The 21,981-nt window shown below is 54.0% G+C and overlaps 8 protein-coding genes across 8 annotated transcripts; 6 read left to right on the top strand and 2 right to left on the bottom strand.

Annotated features, from left to right (window-relative positions):
* Window positions 1–807: 807 nt before the first annotated feature.
* On the top strand, window positions 808–2,900 carry PG986_002184 (uncharacterized protein; the record flags this gene model as incomplete). The annotated part of the gene is made up of 7 exons (XM_066838406.1): window positions 808–1,407; window positions 1,467–1,534; window positions 1,599–1,681; window positions 1,914–2,033; window positions 2,107–2,167; window positions 2,244–2,798; window positions 2,870–2,900. 7 exons carry the CDS (start codon window positions 808–810, stop codon window positions 2,898–2,900), a joined length of 1,518 nt encoding a protein of 505 aa, XP_066707299.1.
* A 442-nt stretch (window positions 2,901–3,342) lies between these two features.
* PG986_002183 (uncharacterized protein) lies at window positions 3,343–4,617 on the top strand (the record flags this gene model as incomplete). Its single annotated transcript, XM_066838405.1, has 1 exon — window positions 3,343–4,617. One exon carries the CDS (start codon window positions 3,343–3,345, stop codon window positions 4,615–4,617), a length of 1,275 nt encoding a protein of 424 aa, XP_066707298.1.
* A 537-nt stretch (window positions 4,618–5,154) lies between these two features.
* PG986_002182 (uncharacterized protein) lies at window positions 5,155–5,606 on the bottom strand (the record flags this gene model as incomplete). Its single annotated transcript, XM_066838404.1, has 3 exons — window positions 5,155–5,226; window positions 5,293–5,367; window positions 5,445–5,606. The coding sequence occupies 3 exons, from the start codon at window positions 5,604–5,606 to the stop codon at window positions 5,155–5,157; spliced, it is 309 nt and encodes a 102-aa protein (XP_066707297.1).
* A 777-nt stretch (window positions 5,607–6,383) lies between these two features.
* Window positions 6,384–7,856, top strand: PG986_002181 (uncharacterized protein; the record flags this gene model as incomplete). Its single annotated transcript, XM_066838403.1, has 1 exon — window positions 6,384–7,856. The coding sequence occupies one exon, from the start codon at window positions 6,384–6,386 to the stop codon at window positions 7,854–7,856; it is 1,473 nt and encodes a 490-aa protein (XP_066707296.1).
* Window positions 7,857–8,182: 326 nt separating this feature from the next.
* Window positions 8,183–9,415, bottom strand: PG986_002180 (uncharacterized protein; the record flags this gene model as incomplete). The annotated part of the gene is made up of 1 exon (XM_066838402.1): window positions 8,183–9,415. One exon carries the CDS (start codon window positions 9,413–9,415, stop codon window positions 8,183–8,185), a length of 1,233 nt encoding a protein of 410 aa, XP_066707295.1.
* Window positions 9,416–10,233: 818 nt separating this feature from the next.
* On the top strand, window positions 10,234–11,598 carry PG986_002179 (uncharacterized protein; the record flags this gene model as incomplete). Its single annotated transcript, XM_066838401.1, has 3 exons — window positions 10,234–10,799; window positions 10,871–11,038; window positions 11,106–11,598. 3 exons carry the CDS (start codon window positions 10,234–10,236, stop codon window positions 11,596–11,598), a joined length of 1,227 nt encoding a protein of 408 aa, XP_066707294.1.
* Window positions 11,599–13,348: 1,750 nt separating this feature from the next.
* On the top strand, window positions 13,349–15,214 carry PG986_002178 (uncharacterized protein; the record flags this gene model as incomplete). The annotated part of the gene is made up of 2 exons (XM_066838400.1): window positions 13,349–14,625; window positions 14,902–15,214. Coding segments are annotated over 2 exons (1,590 nt in total), but the record flags the coding sequence as incomplete, so codon positions are not given.
* A 1,224-nt stretch (window positions 15,215–16,438) lies between these two features.
* Window positions 16,439–19,933, top strand: PG986_002177 (uncharacterized protein; the record flags this gene model as incomplete). Its single annotated transcript, XM_066838399.1, has 2 exons — window positions 16,439–18,633; window positions 18,688–19,933. 2 exons carry the CDS (start codon window positions 16,439–16,441, stop codon window positions 19,931–19,933), a joined length of 3,441 nt encoding a protein of 1,146 aa, XP_066707292.1.
* Window positions 19,934–21,981: the final 2,048 nt, after the last annotated feature.

Here is a 21,981-nt window from a genome sequence, read left to right as displayed (position 1 = left end):
TCCATTAGCTAACGTCATTCAACGTGCATTACGGGCATACCTAAGTACGCATCCTTTCAATCACTATGCGCATGTTATGTTCGTCGTCCATTACGCTCCCACTTTCGCGGCCCCTTAGGTGATGGCTTTAAACTTCGAGTTATGAGATAGAGAGACCAGATAGATCTGGGCCGAGGTGCTCACTTACAATTGGCTAATCAGTATTGATTGCCGAGTGAGGCATTGGCATGTAACCTGATCGGTAAGCTGAGTCGGTGTCGCTTTAACGGTTAACTAGATGTATTTAGCTGTAGTAGCTGCTGTATTAGTCGAACTAGCCTGCCCATCCATTTGGGAGCTTGAGCAGTCTCAGTCAGAATGCATGCAGTTTCGCAAGATTGGTATGGAATCAAACGAAACATTTAATGGTACTCAGCTTCATGTTGCCCGCTTTGCTTACTTGTTATTTGGGCCAAGAACATTTCGTGTCGTGAGTCTGACGTGCATGGGAAAATGCGACACATCAGCCGAAGCCGAGCCGTTAGCAGCCGCCGAGGCCCTAGCACCCTTACACCTCCAAGCGAAGCGGGCTTGGCACTGGGGGGCAGGGGGAAGAGAAGGGCGAAAGGAGGGAAGCTGAACGGCCAAGCAAGGAGTGTCAGCGGCACAGTCGGTCCCTTGTAAATTGAAACGGTCCGCTGCATACATAAATATAGTAGATTTGATCTCGGAGTAATTCGTCAGCCAGACTTGACTTTCCTTCCTGTCCTGTACTGTCAAGCTAACCAACTGGGCGATTAAGCATGGAAATCGAGTAAAAGCGCACCAATGGAGTCCAAACTAACACTGCCGGGAAGCTCTGGGGCAGGAAGCACCGTCTCGCCCGCCTCACCCACACAAGGTTCACAAGCTTCGCTACCCCACGGTCCGCAGGAGCAAACTCCGACCAACCCGGCCATGTCATCAGCCCCTCCTCAGGCTCCAGTAGAAGCCGCCAACAACTCCGAGCCCGAACCACCCACTGCGTCTCCTCAATATGAGCACGACACCCCAAAGGAAAGGGATGCGGCTCCTGCCGTCGAGGAGACGGCAGTCCCTGCCGGATCGCCGCATCCAGCGCAGAATGAAGCCGCGGCTCGATCTGACGTGAGACTGCAATCGCCAGCATTCGGCACTGGACAGGCGGCCAATGATGAGGAGCCGACAGCTTCCGAGGAGGCCACCACCACCACCACCACCAGAGAAGCGCTTTCAGAGCCGGCGACTGAGCAAGAAACCTCGCAATACCCCATTGCTGACGAAGGCGCCTTCTCCTCCTCAGCTGCGAACGAGCTCCCCGGACAAGCTTCTCACGCCACCTATCCTGCCACCGGGACCGACGACGAAGACGGCGCGCCCAGCTTCATGGATGCCTCATTCGGCTTCAGTGTTGGTGCCACTAATGCTTTGATCGAGGCTCAATCGCGCGCGCATGCTGATTCTCAGAGAAGGTTGACACCGATCTTGATGGCGATAACAGCGACGCCGACTCGGCTCTAGGCGACGTCTCACGGCCGTACGTAGTAGCGGTCCCTGTTAGATCGTTTCGCATTGCTCCGGACGGACTGACATTTTCGCAGCTCGTCTACAGCCTCGGTCGCATCCAGCATATTCGAGTTCGTCGAGGAGAATGGACGGACGTACCACCGGTACAAGGAAGGGAGTGAGTTCGCCCCAGACGTTACTTGGGAGGCTGTTCTGTACTGACAATAGGGACGATCAGAGTATTGGATGCCGAATGATGCTGTAGGTTCTCGCCTGTTCTCGCTCGTCACATCTTACGGTTCTTGTCAACTAATGAATACGACAGGAGGAGCAATCGCGTTTAGGTATGTCGTTGCTTGTTTAACTGGGTCCATGGCCCCGGAGCACCACGACGCTAACACCACCTGTAGATCTCCAGCATCAGATCTGCACCAAGCTGTTCAAGGGCAGGTTGGCTTTGGCGCCGATTGAGAGCCCGATACGGGTGCTCGACATAGGCACAGGAACCGGGATCTGGGCCATCGAGTTTGGTAAGATCCTTTTATTCTCAGATCGCGGGATTGAGGTGATGTGCCCCGATGACTAATAGCCAACCGACGACAGCTCTTCAACATCCTAACTCGGACGTTCTGGGAACTGACATCAGCCCCATCCAACCGGGATAGTGAGTCCTCCCCCGAGTACTTAATCTCCAACCTGCGATGAACCAATTGACCTGAGCCGTTCTCTTTTGCGGGCAGTGTCCCTCCCAACTGTCGCTTCGAGGTGGACGACCTCGAGGACGAATGGATCTGGTCGTACAAGTTCGACTACATCCACGCGCGGCACATGGTGGGCTCCGTCTCCGACTTCCCGCGCCTGTTCCAGACCATCTACGAGAACCTGAACCCGGGCGGCTGGGTCGAGTTCCAGGACTACTACGTCAAGCTGGACTCGTTCGACGGCACGCTGGACGGCACGGCGCTGCAGCGCTGGAACGCCATGATCAACGAGGCCCTCGTGCCGACGGGCCGCAGCGGCCTCAACAGCGCCCACTACGCCGGCTGGATGCGCGAGGCCGGCTTCGAGGACGTCGTGCAGGAGAAGTTCGCCGTGCCGGGCAACCCCTGGACCCGCGACAAGACGCACAAGCAGCTCGGCGTCCTGCAGCGCACCAACATCCTCGAGGGCCTGCACGGCATCAGCATCTCGCTCTTCACCAAGTTCCTCGGCATGTCCACCGAGGAGGTCGAGGTCTTCCTCGCCGATGTCCGTCGCGACATCAACGATACGCGCATTCACTTCCACTACCCTGTGTAAGTCGTCATTCTTCGCCCCTGACGTCTTGCTGTTCCCTTGGCAGTTCGACTAACTCGACTCCAAACAGGCGCGTGGTCTACGGACGGAAGCCGTTTTGAGGGGTTTGGTGCGGATCTGGCCATGCTGCTACGAGACTACGATTTATCATGATATACATTTCATTTCAATATGATGTTTTGACATAATCACGAAACAGACAAGTTCTGCCCCAGAAGAAAGAAGCTGATGTAGTGAACGGTCGTTTCATTGTTGCCTCGCTGGATTCGCTGCTAGATATGCTCTCGAGAGTTATGGTACTCCTGAACTTTATGATAAGGGGTTCTATAGGCAGCACTACAATGGGCGTTTAGGCATCTCCGAAGGCTAATCCAAACAATTCGACAGGTATAAGAAACGAGGGCCCGACCCGAATGTAATTAATACTATTTCAAACACCTTTTTTAACATCACCAATCAATACTACTTCAAACACCTCTTAACAACACCAATACAAACACACATTTCAGACCCCGTATTCTCTTAGAGAATCATTATACCAACATGGCGAGAATAGCAAGCAACAAGAAGCGGACAGCCCGCCTTCCCCACAAACCTCTCAAGCCTTTCCCCCTGTCTCCCCACCCGCCCACCTACATCGCCATCTCCTGCAACCTGACCAACTACAACCCGCAGCCCGGCGACGAGGCGCCCGAATGCATCGACCTGGGCGTCGCCGTGTTCCGCGGCACGCCGCCCGTCTGGGCCGACGAGCGGGCCGAGACCTCGCTGCCGCAGCTCACGTCCCAGGTCGAGTGCTACCACGTCATCAACCGGAAGCACTGCCGCGTCCGCGCGGACGCCGGGTGCGATAAGGATGTGCTGCTCAAGTATCCCTTGCTGTACATGAGCCTCTTCGCCGAGAGCCGGATCCTCGACGAGGACGAGATGAAGGACTGGCTCCTGCAGCTTCTGCAGGAGAACCGGAAGGCGGGCAAGGGCGCCGCGGTCTGGTCCGAGGCCGAGGCCCTCGAGGCGCGCGGGGAGCAGTTCCGCATGGCGCACGGCTCGTCGTCATACAGCACGCGAAACGCCATCCGCGACGAGGAGCTAATGGAGCTCGGGAAGGAAAGAAACCTGGTCATCATGGACTGGGCCGCGGCGGGGACGGACCGGCTGCTGCAGAAATGGGGTATCGTCGAGGCGCTGCGAATCAAAGACGACGAGCGCGTGCAGTTCTGGGACCTGCGGCAGTGGGACCGCATGGCGCAGCTGGCGCCGAACCCGTGCAGTAACCCGCGGGATTTCACGGCGGCCCTGGGGGCGCTGGGGATCGGGCATCGCGTCGGGACGGATCCGTACGGGCTCAAAAACCGAGACATTCGGGGCAACGCGGGAAACGACGCGTACCTAAAGCTGGGCGTTTACTTGTCCTTCTTCACCATGGCGTGCGAGGAGCAGGCCGCGCTCATGGTGACGGGGCGGCCTCTGGCTCGGACTCCTCTCGGCCCGGACGACTTGGGAAGGGATGTCGAGGTGCTGGAGGCCAACCAGCGGCTGGATTGGGAAGTTCACCCGCAGGCCGAGTTCGAACCGTACAAGCCTATCCCGGCTGACAGGATTGAAACCAAGAAGGTGCAGCAGCCGAAGAAGAAGATAGAGAGGCCGCAGCAACGGTCGATCTGGGATCTGGCGCCGCCGCCGCCTCCCAAGGCACCGAGCCAGGAGGCGAAGGAACAGGCGACGGAAGGAGAGTCGGGGGTTCTGGAGACTCTGAATCCGGGATGGGATGCCCGACTTACGATGGATATGGCACCATTGGTGCCAGTGAAAAAGTGACAGCTACGCCACTGGACTGGTTGAGAGGCGTTAAAAGGGGTACAGCACGGCAGAACTCGCTGTAATTTGTGTATGAGTGAGACTTGCTTAATCTCAGTACAGGGCAGTTTGGGAGGCCGGTGTGGTGGTCAGGAATGTGATCGATATTATTAGTGGTATTTGGTCAATCATACTGGCACATATATCTTACAGATCCCTAGTATTCGGAAGTTTGATCATTATTGAGACATATCATTCGCTCACCATATGCGAAACGTGGTTGAGTGACTTCAGCAGTTTAGCATTTAGGTATCTTTCAAGTTTGCTGCCTTGTTTCAGCAGCCCGACGTACATGGAATAGTAACAGCTCGTGCCCATCGCCTAAACGCCACTTTGATGGCTCGCATCTGGTGCGTGCTGATATGTCCAACCGATGTCCATCCACATCCACGGCCCTTTGTCATCATGGAGATTGACTGGCCTGGGGGTATCAAGATCTGTGCCGTGCCCGGCGATCCGTCCTCGTAATCTCACTTGTGGCTAGGTAGGTTCGTTCGCTCATTTGTCGCGGTCACCGCCTCCGATACGCTCGAGGGCCTCCAGCATCACGACCGAGTTTCCACGGATGACCTGCCCATTTCAAAAAAGTCAGCATGAGTACCTTGAGAGTAATCAGCAGAGTAGAGAGACACGTACCACCATGCCCAACGTCTCCTTGGTGCCGTTGTCCTTCTCCTCGACGGCGTTGTCCAGAACAATATTCAGAAAGACCTGGGCGACCCAAACAGTTAGCAAATGCGACCGAGGCGCGGGGAATCGTGGTTATGCGGGGATCGTGCGAAACGTACATCGTAACCGCGGAGGATACCGATCACCTTGCGGCTGCCGTTGAGCTGGACGAACAGCCTCTTGTCGAGGTACTGGATTAGGTGGGTTAGCTCCTGCGGGAGTTCGCCAGCGCGGTTCTTGCGAGCACTCACCTTCTTGAGTTCTGGCTGAGCAGGGGCCATTTTGACTTTCGTGTAGACGAAATGATCTAAAGGGAGAAAGGATCGGTGGAAGTCGGACACAAATCACCAACGTTGTTGTGTGGTGTTGTTCGTGGAGTGTTGGACGATTCAAGGCTAATAATTGCAAGGCTTCAATTCCCATCCGCTGGAGACTGGCTCGCGCCTTAGCCTACGCGCAGAGCGATGAGCTAGGTTCTTATCGATATGAAGCTCGCGCAGACAGTACCCGTCTAACCTTGGGTCATTTACAGTGGAGAAGCCGCTTGCTGCTTCCCGTTATCCTGCTGTGATCTAGGTACGAGATATTGAATGTTCTGCCTGGGAACCAGCGTAAACTCGCAAAGGTTTTTAGATTGACATAGAAACCATTTGCATCTAACTTCGGTTTTCCTCGTATTTGAATTATACCCTTCGTATGATTTCTAGAATACCTAATCAAGCCGTCACCTTGAGAACCAACAGTGCCTCATTTGCTGAGTGTCTGGGCTTGGATCAATATGAACTGACGGTACATGAACATCAAACAACCGTTGGTAACCTTCCGTGGCTGGGGAGAGTTGCGTCCTATGCAATTGGAGATTCAACATTGCCTGCAGGGCCGTCGACTTACATGTATGCCACTGGAGTATTCTGGGTACCAAGTCCCAAAGCCAGGCGTGGCGCCATAAGCCCACTCATTATCGATACGCTACTTGCCGCCTACGACACTGATAAGGAAAGTAAGCTCCAACTTCTACCATTTCCCACTTGAAGCCAATCCAATTCAACACAAGCAACATGTTCGGTGCAAAGCGAAAGGCGCGCAAGATCACAGTGCAAGACGACGAGGAGCCGTCGCCTTCCACCTCCATTACGACATCCCAACAAGCGACGACGGAAAACGAGGACGATGGCGCCCCTCCGCGCATCCGCCCGTCACTCGGCGGACGCGCCGCCTCCTCCAAGCTGAAGAAGCGCGGCTCCAGCTCGCGACTGTCATTCGGGCCCAGCGCCGTAGTCTCGACGGGCGACGATGACGACCCCATCATGCTCGGAAACGAACCGCTCCCGTACACTCCCAAAAAGGTCAATCCCTTGACCGTCGCGGCGACAGAAAACAGCGCCTACAAGAAGGGCATCACCAAGAACAGCCGACTGCCTATGCGTTCCATGGAGACGGACGAAGACCGGCCTCGATACAGCAAGGAGTACCTGTCGGAACTGCAGAGTTCGACGCCCAACACGCCCGCCAACTTGAGCAGCTTGAAAGGCACCGGCACAGACGACGATGACGACGTGGAGATGTCCCTCGACCCTTCAGAGCTCGAAGGCGCCACGGTCGTCGAGACTGCGATGACCACGGCCGGCCCAGACCCCGCCCAATCCCAAACCGCCATCCTGACCGACGCCGAAATCCTCGAGAAGAAAGCGCGGAGATTACGGTTAGCTGCCCAAGCCAAAGCCGGCGGCGACGACTTCATCTCCCTCTCCGACGACGAGCGCGGCGCCGGCGACTCCTACCTCGCCGTCCTGTCCCGCAAACCCGCCGAGTCGACCCTCTCGGCCAAGAAAGAAAAACGGCTGGTGGCGGACGACAACCTCGACGAAGACGACTCCTTCTTCGTCGAAGACGGCGGCCTGTCTCTGGGCAAGAAGGCCGAGCGCGCCGCCCGCCGCAAGAAGCGCGCCGACATGGCGGCCATGATCGCGACCGCCGAGGGCGTGGAAGACGACGAGACCAGCGACGACAGCGAGGCCGAGCGGCGGGCGGCGTACGAGGTGGCGCAGACGCGCGCCGGCATGGACGGCCTGGCCGAGGAGCGGGCACAGCAGCGCCGGCGGCTGGGAGGCGGGGGCGCGGACGCAGCGGCGCAGGTCCCGCCCAAGATCACGCCCCTGCCGGACCTGAGCGTGCTGGCGGAGGCGTTCCGGGCGCAGATGGGCCGCCGGGAGCTCGAGCTGAAGCGGATGCGGGCCCACATCCACGAGCTGCGGACGGAGCGGGAAGGGATCGAGAAGAGGGAGCCCGAGGTGCAGAAGCTGCTCGACGAGGCCGGGGAGCGGTACAAGAGCCTCGTGGGTGGCGGCGGACCCTCTGCTACTACTAGTAGCAGCGCAGGGGAAGCCGGTGAGGCTCGACAGGAGAGCGGCGGCGACAGTGTGGCCGCTGCGAAGTCCTTGTTGGAACAGGCACGGCCAGCTGACACCCCTGGACGAGGACTGGAAAGTCTTGGGGCCACACCCTTAAGGACGGACCAGATGGATATGTAACAAAATAATGCATGCGTATAGAGATGAGAAGCCTTACAGAGATACCCCTATTGTAATCAAAGTTGAATGTCACACCATGGCCAGTCTAGCGAAATCAGTTTGCATTGTCTTCTTCGAGTTGCTCAAAATAAAAATGAAATAGTACTTTATGGTGCAGCCTATTGCACACACACACACCCCTCTCCCGGTATCCGTACAGTTTATGATACACTACCCTTATAGATAGAAAAGGGGGTAGGTTAAAAACACAGTTTGTGATGATGCTTCCCGCCGTTCCTTCCCCTGCCATGCATGCACGTTCTTCTCTCCCCATTCGTTCCCAGTCTTTATATGATAGTCCAAACTTTCCTCCTCTCTTCCACTTCCCCAGCCAGTGTTTTTACTTGGATCCGCCCCGCGAGACACCGGCCCCAATAACGCCGGGCAGCGGCTCCTCGCCGACCTGGAACAGCAGGTTGATGCAGAAGCCGACGATGGAGATCATGATGATGGTGAAGCCGGCGAGCAGCCAGAAGGGCGTGCTGACGTCCCGCTTTTGGCAGGGCGCCGCCGCCCCAGTGGTAGAGGCTGGGGCGCCCGTCGGCCTGCTTCTCCGTCGTGGCCAGGCATCGGCACGAGAAGCACTTCTTCTCCGAGCCCTCGGACCACTTGTTCTCGCACACGCCGTGCCCGGTGCAGTTGCCCGTGGCCGTGTTGCAGGCGTCTTGGGACGCGAAGCACGAAGGGTACAGGCCGTTGTGCTTCTTCTTGTTGCCGTCCTTGTCCTTGTCGCTGAAGGGGTGCGAGGTCGCGGGCGAGGTCGAGGCCTTAGCCTTGTTGGCGTCGGCGGGCTTCGTGGGCTTGGCCGTCTCCTTGTCGGTCAGGACCACCTCGCTCTTGTGGTCGCGGCGGCGCAGCTCTTGCGGGTTGACGGACGCGGCCTGCGCGGACGGGTGGATGAGGATCAGGGTCTCCATCTTGCCGCTCTGGGCGAGCGACTGCAGCTTCTTCATGTTCTTGGCGAGGGCCGAGGTCGACTTGGAGTCCTTGGACAGGTCGATCTCGAGGTACTGGGCGGTGCGCGAGACGCCCGACCAGCATGCGTCCTTTGCGGGATCAATGGCGTTCTCAAACTTGCACTTCTTGGTGTTGTAGCTCTTCGCCGAGGGGAAGTAGTTCAGGGCCGAGGCGGAGGTGAAGGAGGGCGAGGCGCCGTTGAGGGCCTTCTTCAGGGCCTGGGTGTTCTCGGAGTCGACGCCCTTGTAGAGGATGACGAGCTGATGGGCGGCGCTGGCGTCGTCATCGCCAAAGAGCTTCGCGGCCGGCTTGCCGAATCGGTTCATAACATCGTAGTCGGCTTCGGAAATGTCCTGGGCCAGCTTGTCGTTGGCCGACAGGCGGTCGGAGAGGATGGCTTGGGCGGCATTAGCGGATATCGAGGGCGACGACGATGCGTCCTTTGATGATGAGGCCGGCCGCGACTCGCGCAGGATGTAGGCTTCGGTGGACGGTTGCGATGCAGCTGTTTCCGCGACAGCCAGGCCAGCAAAAGCCGGCGCCAGGAAGCTGGTGAACTTCATCTTGGATGAATGCAGCTGGAGGGAGATACCGACAGTTGATGAAGAAGAATGGCCTGTCGGTATTGCACGTTCAAATTAACTCAAGAACGGGAATGATAACAAGAGCAATGTCAATCGGAGCTGCTGCAGACGTCAGGTAAGTTAGTATGGAGCTTCAGGTGCTGTGGAATCACCACAACACATCAGCCACAGCGACTGGCTGGCTGGCAGTTAGCACAGACCCTTCCCTGACTGAGCAGCTCCATGCTGCGTCTTCCAGGCCCGGTACAGTGTTTCACTACAGTGCATTTCGGCTACTTCAACGTTGTTTCAGGGACTGCCCAAGTCCAGGTCCAAGTCCAAATCCCACTGCAACTGGTAAACTCCAGCAAGTGCAAGCAGCCCGCAAGCGCTGTCTGAGTTCCTTCCCGACCTTTTTAGTGGTTACCGGTCCGGCGGCGGCCAAAGACAGGACAAGACGTTTGCTAGATGCACCCGATCAAGACTTCGTCTGGCTGACCAACAAAAAATTGGCGACCAAAAACAACCACGAGCAACTTCTCTTCATTTCATTTTGCGATATTCTTCAATCCATTCGCATTCACCTCGTCCCCAAACCCGACCCTCGGCGACGTCATTTCTTGGCTCGTGATCCACCGGTCTCGACACAAGGCTTAGCAAGCAGCATTGCCTGGCGCACGGCATTTCTAAACCCATCCATTTCTACTGAACCCCCTCCCTCGGCGGCACGTCTTCGCGCACCACAAGACGACATTTCGAGTTTGCATCCGTCCTTCTGCCCGGCCGCCATCGAGGCGTGCCACACGAAATCGCCCACCATGTTAGGACTCTTTCGATCGCGACCGAACATCCTGGCGCTCGGCTCGCGCATATCCAAAATCAAGGCGACCGGTTCGGAACCCCAGACGATACGCCTGCAGCGGGTCAAGATACGGCGGCGATGGTTCAAACCATGGCACTTCATTGGCGGGGCCATGGCCTACTACGTCGCATACAACGTATACACGCACCTCGTGTCGGGCCACATTGGCAAGCTGCTCGAGAAACAGATCGCCAGCATGTCGCCGCAAGAGCGCAAACAACTTACGAAGGACATGGAGGAAGACGACTCGGATCCCTTCACTATTCCGTTACCCCTGACCACGAAGCTGGTACAGCCCTCACCCTACAAGGGCACCGATCCGGAATGGCAGATGTTTATCAAGGTGGCCAAGGACAAGGACCTGATGGAGAACATCAAGAAGAGCCTCGCCGATATGGCCCGGGCGACACTCGAGAATCACCCGCAAATCAAACAGCGATTCGGCAGGAATATGACGGTTCGGAGGCATTGGTTGGAACTGCACTTCCCATACCGGCCGCCACCTACCTTCGAGAGACAAGTGTGAGTTCCAATGGTTCTATCCCGTGCGTACTGACCTTTGGACTGCGTTACTGATGTACAATCCCCCTTAGAATCGAGTTTGGTGACGATGGCATTGTCCTTGCCACAGAGCCCGTCGACTCAAACGTAGCATTGAAAATCAAGAATGTCTTGTGGCCCACGGCCCTGGCTCTGTCTACATGGGCCTTTACCACCGAGCTCTTCAAGCAGAACTTCCAGGCCACGGCCAGGTACTTCGGGTACGAAACACAGTCGCGCGACCCCTCGGCAGATGTGCAAGCAACACTGGATAAGATCCGCAGGCAGCTGGCTAAGGGCCAACCGAAAGCACCCGATGCCAAGGAACAAAGTCCCCCTGGCATCCCCCAAGACACAATCGGTAGACGGGTCCGAAACGGCATCCTCTACTACCATGTCGCCGTCCTCGACCGCGGGCTCCTCTCCACCCACGGCCACGACCTCCCCTGACCCCAGTGGACCTGGACCCAAGGCCGGCGCGGATCCGGACAAGAAGGCGAGTGCCAAGGATTTCTACGGCATCAGGCAGATGTCGGACCACACCAGTGGCCCATGGCAGACCTTCAAAAAGAAGTTTGGGCAGACCTGGAAGCCTGCTGGCAACCTGCCACCGCGGGGCTCCATCGGTGTCAGTGGACTCGTGGAGGTCGCCTGCCCTACCGCAACCATGACGGTGGAGATCTGGGCCTTCTGGGACCCACAGGCGAGGAAGTTCGATCCTAAGACGATCCAGATGAGGCTCAAGCCTATCAGGATGAAGCACCAGGCCCCGTTGCGATAGACAGGCGATTAAAGCTTGATTTTCTCTTTCTTCAGCGATGGGTTTTGCTATAAGGACGGTTTAGAGGTATAAGGAATTATTGGCCAAGGCAGAAGGCCCGACAGCGATCTAAAAGGGGGGATTGTCACACAAACACACACACAACACAACACAAAATCCATTGACGACAGGCGTACTGGGTATTATTGAGATATGTGCTTTAGGGGTAGGAGTCCACCCCTTCTCCATCCGCCACACCACATGATACCACCACCAGCATAGCAGTTCATAATGCGGCGTTTCTCCTTTTCTTTTTCGCCCACCGCGCGAGAGAGAGACATATAGATTCTTATTTCTCGCTCGTTCCTTTTTTTTTTTTTGCTTTGTTACACGACTGGGGGCTTTCAATAGCGAGCGTGTTGGCTTTTGGGGGTCATTGCAATCGTGCGGCGGGACTGGGAAAGACCGATGATACCATAGAGATTTGCAATACACATTTGCCGATTACACTACACCTGCCTCATTGTCGATTATGCCTGTATCTGCGGCAATGGTTACACCACTGGCTTGAAATATGCCCGTTACTCCAAAACAATACAATGTTTCGTACAGTATGGCCGAAGAGGACAGGAAATGCCTAACGATAGATGCATGAGCTTCGGGCGGCAAGCCAGGTTCTGGGCGGTAGCCGTTGATGTCACCAACCCAGCCTGCCTTTACCCAATCGCTGTTCAAAGCAGCGACGGCTAGAAATTAGGGTCATTACACTTGCAATGTTGATTCAAGTATCGAAACACGAGGCAACCATACGAGATTCATCGGTGTAGAGTGTTGGCGATTTATCGAATCATAACTATTGGCGATATGGTAAGTCCGGACGGATTCTTGCTCGAGGCGATTCTGCTTCGAGGACCGCAGCCAAATGATGCGTTACTACTAAGGCCTGGCTCGGAAGATTGGGGGCTCAGACTGAGATCACACGTACAACACACAGGGATCAATGCTCTTAGTCCTACGCCAGAGGCACTGCATATTGGGGAAGCTATGGGATGTTCTTCTGCGCCTTCCAGCACGACACGTAGCCTTGGTTCAAATGATATGATCGGCGGCATCCCTACTGGCCCCGTCGTCTTGGCGCAACCCTGAAAGTATTGATCCTTGCGTGATGTGTCGTCCACCTGCGATGGAGGTTGCACTGTTCTATCCCAGATCGGTCCTTCGTTCTTGTGTGACGAGTGCATCGGCCTGGGTGATCGTGGATCACAGCCACCACCTTTGCTGGCTCCAAGTCCACTGGGGCTTTTCAGAGCCTCTTGGGCATCAAGGCAGATCGCTGGGCGTTCGGGCTCTCGCCGCGCATCTGGCAGACTGCAGGGCAGAGAAAGGAAGGACTATCATGCATTGCAGATATGCAGCCACAGTTGCTGTGGTCCAATCGTCGGTACCCTCACAATTCTTCACAGCCAGCATGGCAGTTCTTCATATTGGTTCATGTGGACTTCGAGAGGGTAAGCTGATTCAGCTTTGGGGTCGCACAATGGTTGCCACGCTTTATGGTCCGACGATTGGGACGTCGATGATGTCCGTCCATCCTCATTTCGGGACCTCGCGCTTTCGGCTGGTTACCTTCAAATACCACTCCGCTCATTCAAACTCACCTGGCCATAACAACTTCGTTGGCCTCCTCCTGTATAACTGTTCAACATACTCAGCATTTCCAATTGCCGCTTTACTATCAATTCCGCTACCTCTGCCCCTTTTTCGCCCCAGGATGGCAGACCCGCTGTCTATTGCGGCCAGTGTTGCGGGGCTGGTGACGCTGGCAGATCTCATTGTCATTCGTCTGATCAAGTACGGCAGGTCGGCCAAGAATGCGGGAAGTGAGAGCCGAAGGCTGGCTGACGAAGTCAATCTACTCGGGGGGACACTCAGCAGCTTAGCGAGGCTTGCCGACGCTCTCAAGCATGATGCCTTCGAAAACAAGTTCCGCATGCATCACATTGAAGCATGCAATGACACCCTCGTCGAGATTCAGGATTCACTGAAGAAGTACAGCAGCGACATCACGAAGACGAAGAGGGTCATGTGGCCATTCACAGTACGACGTGTCGAGGAGCTGATCAAAGACTTATCTCGCCATAAGGAGACCATCACTTTGGCATTGTCTGCCAATTCCATGGAAGCCATGGTGCAACTACTGGCAGATCAGCAAGGTCACCATGCGGAAACCGTTGCTGCAATCAAGGACACCACCAGGATCACCAGTCGAATCCATGAAGATATGGAACGCCGGAAGGTGCTCAACTACTACCTACAGTACAATCCCCAGAGCAACTACGACATGAGTCTTCGACTGCGCCATCCAGGGACAGGCCGCTGGCTCACACGGCTCCCGGAATTCCAGCACTGGCTATCAGTCCCTAACTCCATGCTATGGCTCAAAGGGATACCGGGGGCTGGAAAGACGGTGCTGGCTGGTGTGGTCATTGAAGAAGCTCTGAATAAAAGCACCAAAGCCATACCACCAGCCTACTTCTTTTGCGACTACAAGAACGAGAGGACACACCGCATCGACACAATCCTCCGAGTTCTTGTGTATCAACTTGCCATCCAGAAAGAAGAGGCTTACACCAAACTGGAGCAACACTACCACGCCCACCATTCCAGAGGGTTGCCCAAGACGCCGAGTGTCACGTCATTGAGTGGTCTCCTTCAGGAAATGGCCAGATTATTCAGTCACGTGTTTCTTACTGTAGACGGAATCGATGAGTGCGGAACACGTGCCGATGAGGTACTCGAGGCTTTGACGGCAATCATGGAGGCAACCGACAATATCTCTATGGCGTTACTAAGTCGAGACGAAGACAACATCCGAGATTGTCTTGAAGATGTCTGTGTCCCCGTAGAGATCGCCGCTCATAAGGAAGACATCTCCGAGTATGTGAGAGCAGAACTTGGGGACAGAATTCGAAGACGAAAACTTCGTTTGGACGACCCGGAGTTAAAAGAAGAGATAATCGATAAGCTAGTGGAAGGCGCCAAGGGCATGTAAGTTTGTATATATGGTCCTGTGTTTGCTCTCGCATGTCTTTAGTTACTGACTATTACTACAAGGTTCAGATGGGTTGCCTGTCAACTCGATCAACTTGGCGGGTGCGACTCAGATCAGCAATGCCGCGATGCGCTCAGTACCCTACCTCCAACCCTCGATGAAACATACCGCCGCATTCTCAAAAGAATACCCCGGTCTAAGGCTCAAATGGTTGGGTTAGCTCTCAACTGCATCGCATACTCAAGACCCCATCTCACAATCCCGGAATTGAGGGAGCTACTCTCGGTTCCAAAGATGGATAAAGTTCTAAAGCCGAGTGCCATCATACGAGAGAGCTCTATCACAAAGTATTGCAGCAGCCTTCTGCGAAAATCAACGGATGGGACTCATCTGGAATTCTCTCATTTCTCGGTTTTGGAATTCCTCAAAGAAAGCTTGACCAAAGAGCCAGATTTACCCGAGTTCCATGTTTCGTGCTCCAATGCCGAGCTGTTGCTGGCTACCAAGTATTTGAAATACCTTCAGCTCGACAATTTCAAGTCATTGCCCTCAGATAAGAACATGATCTTAGAACACTTGGACGAAACGTACAGCAATTTCCCACTATATCGCACCGCAACGAGATTTTGGCCCGACTATGCAATGTCTCATTTGGGAGAACCGGATATCATCTCTCTGGCAGAATCTCTCTTCAGCCCTACCAAAACACCAATATTCACGACGTGGGCACTATCTTATGCCCTCTACTTGCATGATTATAGAACATTGGATAAAGGAAGCATGGTCAATCTCGTTACTCATCCGACCTTCACACCATTGCACATGGCGGCTCTGCTGTCATTTCCAGAGATTTGTCGTCATCTCTTGCACCACAAGCTTGATCCATGCCTTAGGAGCCCTGTAGGAAACACGATCCAATGCGCAGTTCAAGGGATATGGTCCTTCTATCCACCTGGGATTGGCCTCAGGGATACCACATTGTGTGGTCCCTTGCATAACGACGTCGACTTAACCAAGGATACTATTGACTGCCTACATCGAGCTGGGGCACCTCTTCAATCTCATTGCTCTGACCCATTTCATGGCGATAGTATAGTCAATGTGGCTTTCAAAACGGTACAAAAGGATGAGACGCTGATTCTACCGATTACCCTACTTCTCGCTGGCGCCGAACTTGACGAGAAAGATATTGACCTTGTAGCGAAAATTTTGGACAAGCTTAGGAAAACCACAGAAGGCAGTCGCTACATTAGTCGCCACTTGAGGGACTACCTAAGACGCTACTTTGACAGTCTTGGGGTGGTTTTCAAATCATTCGACATGCTTACCGACAAGTCCCCTGCTCATCGCCGTCTTTGTTCGCTCGCATGGCGGGAAGCTGTACATTACAAACTCGACTTTGTGTTCGATTCGAAAGCCATTGACTTCACTCTTGATGTGTCTGCACAAGCATTTGGCGCAATCCGATTGGGAAATACACAAGCTTTGCGGCGAATTCTACAGCAACCCAATGTGGAAGCTGCAGACATCAGGGATGAAGATGGAGCTTCACTTCTACATCGGGCGGTTCTGGAAACAAAAGACTATCCTTCTCTTGACATCATCGAACTGCTTCTTGAAGCCGGTTGCAACATTGGAGCAACCAACAATGTGGGCGATCAGCCGTTGCATGTATGGTCCCAAACTAAACCATGCAGTCTGGACATAGCTCATCAGGCGGTGCGATTGCTGACAGAAAGGGGCGCCGACTGTTCGCAACAAAACTCCAAGGGAAGTAACATATTGCATCTAGTCACCAGATCTCCGCCAATGCTCAAGGCTGTTCTCAGATACCAAGCAGCAGACATCGTCAAAAAGGCCATGGAGACTACAGACGCCGAAGGTCACACGCCATTTTCCAGGTCGCTCCTCGAACAGACACGTTCGCCCAAGGAGAAATACCTGGAGTCTGTAGTCATATTGATCGAGTACATTGAGTTCAGTTCTGCAATGACTCAGAGCCCCGAATCGGTGCTTTTTTTAGCGGTTCGCGCGAACTCCGAGCAGGTATTTGACTTCCTCATCGATTCAAATATGAATATCCAGTCTTTGGACTCTGATGGAAATTGTCCACTTCACTACCTGAGCCATCTGGCAACAGAACACTTTGTCTCACGATTAAAATTACTCCACCAAGGCGCTTGCAATTCTCATGGCAGCAATGGGCCCCCGTTGCAATCATATCTGAGAAACTGTCTGATAAGGTTGAACCATACAGTAAACAAAGTCATCATCGAGCAGCTATATACCAAAGACATTCCTCCATTCTCACTTTGGGAAGAATACACCGCAACATACAAAGCTATTTCAACCGCTCGGGTAGTGAAAGATACAGTCCTTGGAGATACTGGTACATCCGCTGGTGCGGCCCTAGTACAGCTCGGTTACTTGGCCTCATACGAATCCCAAAACAAACGATCTGGCTTGTTTCCATTGCTAGATAATATACCTCCCGAAAACTGTCGTTGGATATGCCCGTTGATCAGGCTTGTGGCAGGAGAAACAAGCTACTGGTCCGAGTTTCGCAAATCCGATCCAGCAGTCCGGCTATTGAAACTGGCCGTCCGTTTCATGGATTTGGACTTTCTAAAATGGCTCCTGAGTCAGGGGGTGAATATACACGACCGTGTCGAGGGCTATTCTGCACTTGAGGATTTGGTGCGCAACACGCCTCATGATCCACAGATTCGTCCCCAGATGTTCAACCTAGTTGTGGAACACGCAGACAGGTATAGAATCAACGAGACTGGACCCGATGGGTTGGCTTTGGTCCATCAATTTCGTCATTCATGCAATGGATGGATGATTGAGCCGTTGGCGCGGCTAGGTATGGACCTGAACTTGTCGGTCCAGAAAAGCGCACGGAATCCCGCCCTTGTTCATCACTTGATGAAAAGACACTTTGAATACGCATCCGCCCTTCTCAGCAGTGGTGCTGATCCTTGCAGATCTAATCGCAGGGGGTGGAATGCAGTTTTGGCTGCTTCCGCTGTGGGCGCAACTGGATGCCTGGAAGAGATTTACTGCGCTGACGAAATCGAGAAGAAGATTGATTGGAGCAAGACATGCACGGATTACTACTATTCCCCTGAAAAGGTTCAATGTGGTGGTATGAACGGATTGCACCTTGCCGCTAGCGCTGGCCACGTTGCGATACTCAAATTCTACATCAAACACGGTCTGCTACAAGATTTAGATTCAGCGAACGACCTTGGGCTCAGGCCATTACATCTCGCCACCGCTGAGGGGCATTTGGGGGTCATCAAGTTCCTCCATTGTGAGGGCTGTGACATCAATGCCAAGTCAGAAGACGGAAGCACAGCACTCCACCTGGCAGCGAAGTACGGGTTCTACGAAATTGCGAACTATCTCATACAATCAGGTTGCGAACCATCACTTGATGACGCCGGCTGGAGCCCTCTGCTGTATGCTCACCAGAGCAACAATAAAGAAGTGGCTGAATATCTCGAGTCGATTGGTTCAAATTCTATGAAAGGTGCAGGGAACGGCATGTTGCCTCTTGGCGTTGCATCTACACTCCGAGCCAAGGCCACAGCGAATGCTTTCGAAGTTGCTATCTGCCAGAACAACCTGGCTATGTGCCAAGCATTATACAACAACCATTGCGACCTGGACAGTTACCTTTTCAGTTGTGGCGGCTGCTCCCCGTTGATCAAAGCCATCCTCGACCATCGACCAGAAATTGTCGAATGGCTGTTAAGAGAGAACGCTTCGATGGCAAGGACTGCTTGCCATTTGCCAGACTTCCCCAAGGCTATACACCTTCTTATTGGAAACCCAACTTTGAGTGAGTTCTTGCCAGGTGGCCTACAAAATTACCGTCAACAAGGAGGCGCGTTCCTCGGAGAGTTCCCCGGTTTGATTCACGCAGCGCTTCTTACCCATGATATCAACACGCTACGACTTTTGCTAGATCACCTGAAGCAGAACAAGCATCACTACGCGTAAGTTGCCTGATTCAAGAAGATTACTGATGCATACCTAATAATTCATTTTAGGAAGGTCAACAATACACACGTTGAGAACGTCCTATCCGTGGCCGTAAACGAACCAAACATGAACGGCGAGGCACCAATCCACCTTGCTGCCGTGCAAATAGGGGATTTGGACGCCATTGATCTGTTGCTCGATATGGGTGCAGACATCAACGCCCGGGACCATTGGCTAAACACGCCTCTAGTCGCTACGATACAGTACGGCACCGTTAATAAGCTCAAGGTCGCTACGCATCTAATTGCCAAAGGCGCCTGTGTCGAACGTCGTGGTAGCAACAATCACACGGCCCTGATGGAAGCATGTTCTCAAGGCCTGCCCGATGTTGTCGAAGAACTACTCGATGCCCACGACAATACAGCGGTCATGGACCAAGATCAGTTCTCTTTGCTCCATTTTACCATGGACCCTCGAACGTTTGCAATACTTGTGCAAAAGGGGCTCGATATCCATTCCTTAAAATTTGATGGATGGTCAGGTCTACACTTGGCTGTCTTTGAGCCATCGTATACGTCATCCTTGCTCAACATGGACATAAGATTGGAAGACAGCAACCCTATTCAATGGGCTGGCATAAACCTTACAGCTCTCCCAGGGTCTCTCGGGTTTCTTAGGCTAGCTCGCCGAAAATATCGGCGCGAAGCCTTGGAAATGTTCATTAACCTGTCGCCCTGCAATTCATGGAGCCCGCTCAGTCTAGCTGCCGCAAGCGGGTCAGTTGCCATCATGGACAGCCTGCTGAGTCTGGGGGCGCCTTTGGATAGCAATGGATGTCCTTTGGGCTCGGCCTTGATGGCGGCTGGTGAAGCCGGGCAGGAAGACTCAGTTATTTTCCTTGTCCGCCGTGGAGCCGCTCTCACCTATTCGGGGTCATCCGGGCCTCGGTCCGTATTTGTCGCAGCTCAGAAGTTCCCGGATGTCTTGAATTGGCTTCTAGTCGGACGTTTCATGGATCAAGCCAAGCTTGCAGCTGCCACTACTTTCCCCGATGGGCTCGAAGATGGCGATAAGTACGACAGATTGTATACATGGGGCGGCCCCATCAAAGCCGAGCTCATAATCACCGGAATCAAAGAAAGGCATCCCCAGGAGTCTTCGTTTGAGTACTGGTGCCGGTTGATGAGAATCAAGAAGTGCTGGAGGGGGAGGGTCGTGATGCTTACTCCGGGAATGCGGACTACACGTCCCTCGAATTTGGTGCCACGGGAGTACGTGCGAATCCACCCGGACGGTTATGAGGTAAGACGATAAAGGTCGACGAAGAAGAAGCCGGGCTCAAGTCAGTCGAGTTTGCGATGCAAGCTGTTGAGAATTTCTCAGGTAAATACGGAATATGGAGAATAAGTAAAGATAATGGCGCTACAGTCTGACATGTCGAAATAGAGGTGATGTAATCGAGGCCGTACACCCGCTGCTACACCTGCATGATTACTGACTCGGCCAACTACGCTCGCGCCCTTGGTAGTTCTTCAGATGATTAAAACTGTTTTGCACTTCTGATGATGTACCACCATCGTTCTGGTGTAGGGCTGCATCGGCGTCCTATTTGCAACATAAAAAGACTGAGCAAGTACGACTGTAGAACGATGCCACAACTGAGTAACTGGTATACGTCTCAGTACTATTCATTCATCAGCGACGCATGAAATACTTGCCTACACAAGGGCTCGCACGCAAGGATTTGAAATAGACAAACTCTCAGGGGTTCGAGTGTATATATCCAACCCGCACCAACCTCACGTATACGCGCATATAAAACCTTGTGATATGGCTCCTGCTAAGTCAGTTCATCACGCGACCCGCGAGTCTGGGTCCAACCGACCGTTGCGACGGTCGGCAGGTAATGCACGGCGTTCATTAACCTGAGTGAGCCAGGGGCGGGAAGGTGCATCCAATCAGGGGCGCGTTCGCACATTGGTTCAACATGGACTGGTCAATGCAGTGCTCCCTCTCCTTTCCGCGACATATCAGGCTCAGGGCAAACTAGCGAAAGAAAGAGGACATCCATGGCTATATGGGTGCGAATATGTCCTGCAAACACGGGCGAACAGTGACCAACATGACCGACTGATCTATCTTTGTCGCTGTACTGTGCCACTGCATCATCTGCAGTCCTGTACCTACCTATTCGGCTGCTTAACTAAAAGCACACGGCCATTTCTGTCTGTGGGTTTGCTGGCGATGAGAGGACAAGCTTCGCCGACCCAACAGTCCTTCCAGAAAATGCCAAGAGATGCGATTGGCTAAGACGACATTGCTTTGCGACCAACAGGACCAGGCGATGACGGGCCGGGGCATGGGCGTGCTGCGCAGGTTGGAGAGGTTCGGCTTGCAGGCTTCGGGGACGAGATTTCCTCTCGCTTCTGAGGCGAAATCTTGCTCGTTTACAGTCTGTCAGTGTGCGATGGTGTCGGCACGTCTCGAAGTTCGCGGGGCAATAGGGATCCAAGCAGGGATGCTGACCTGCATCCACAAAGTGGCAATGATAGAGAATAATGGATCAGCTCTATACTGGAGACAGACAAGTGTCATATGCTATGGTAATCACGCTAGATCGTAGATATTTTAGTAGTTTATATGCTACGATTGTCCACCAGTGAGTGAAGTGGTGTTGGCTGGTTGGGTTGGGGAAGCACTCACGGGCAGTGGTGGATACACCTCGACGCATACGGGGGAGACTGCGGCGCGGAGGGACACGGGCCGCATATCAGTTGGGGATAAGATCATTCGCGGTGTGGCCAATTGAGGGACAGGGTTTCTTTCCACCATCCTCGCCGATAGGGTTGCAATGGAAAAACCAGGGGCCAATCCGATTGAAGGCAGTTGCCGTGTCTTCTCTCCGCTCAGCGCCGAGAGACGGTGGGTGTGTCTTAACTATTGCAGAGTAGAGTCTTTTCATATAGAGGGAGTCTCAGGTGAGACGGGCCAGTGATGAGGTTGTTATGCGATCCGTTGCCCTTCCTTCTTGCTTGGTGGCCTCAGGCTGGCACTCCCTAGCAGAAGCGTAGAAGCGTGGAAACATGGGCCGGAGTTCCAGCCCGACCTTACAAGGGAGGACGCCACATCCCACAAACCGACAGGGGAACTGGGGAAACGATGGATTTCATCGCCTAACGCTCGCCTAGCTGGGTCTTCAGACGTTTTCAGCGCTCAAGATCTGTTACGACAAGCATGACAAGAGATGGCAGGTGTGTGTGCCTCATGCCAAGCTCGGCGTCAATTGTGTTTCGCCCGGAGACAACCCCCCTTCTTGGGAGTGATCCTCTTCTCCAACCCCAGGCCCCCGCTGAAAGGTTCCG

The sequence above is a fragment of the Apiospora aurea genome (genome assembly GCF_038362705.1).
Source record: "Apiospora aurea strain CBS 24483 chromosome Unknown utg000001l_segment0_segment0, whole genome shotgun sequence".
Lineage (NCBI taxonomy): Eukaryota > Fungi > Ascomycota > Sordariomycetes > Amphisphaeriales > Apiosporaceae > Apiospora > Apiospora aurea.
This window is presented reverse-complemented; position numbering and strand designations above follow the sequence as displayed.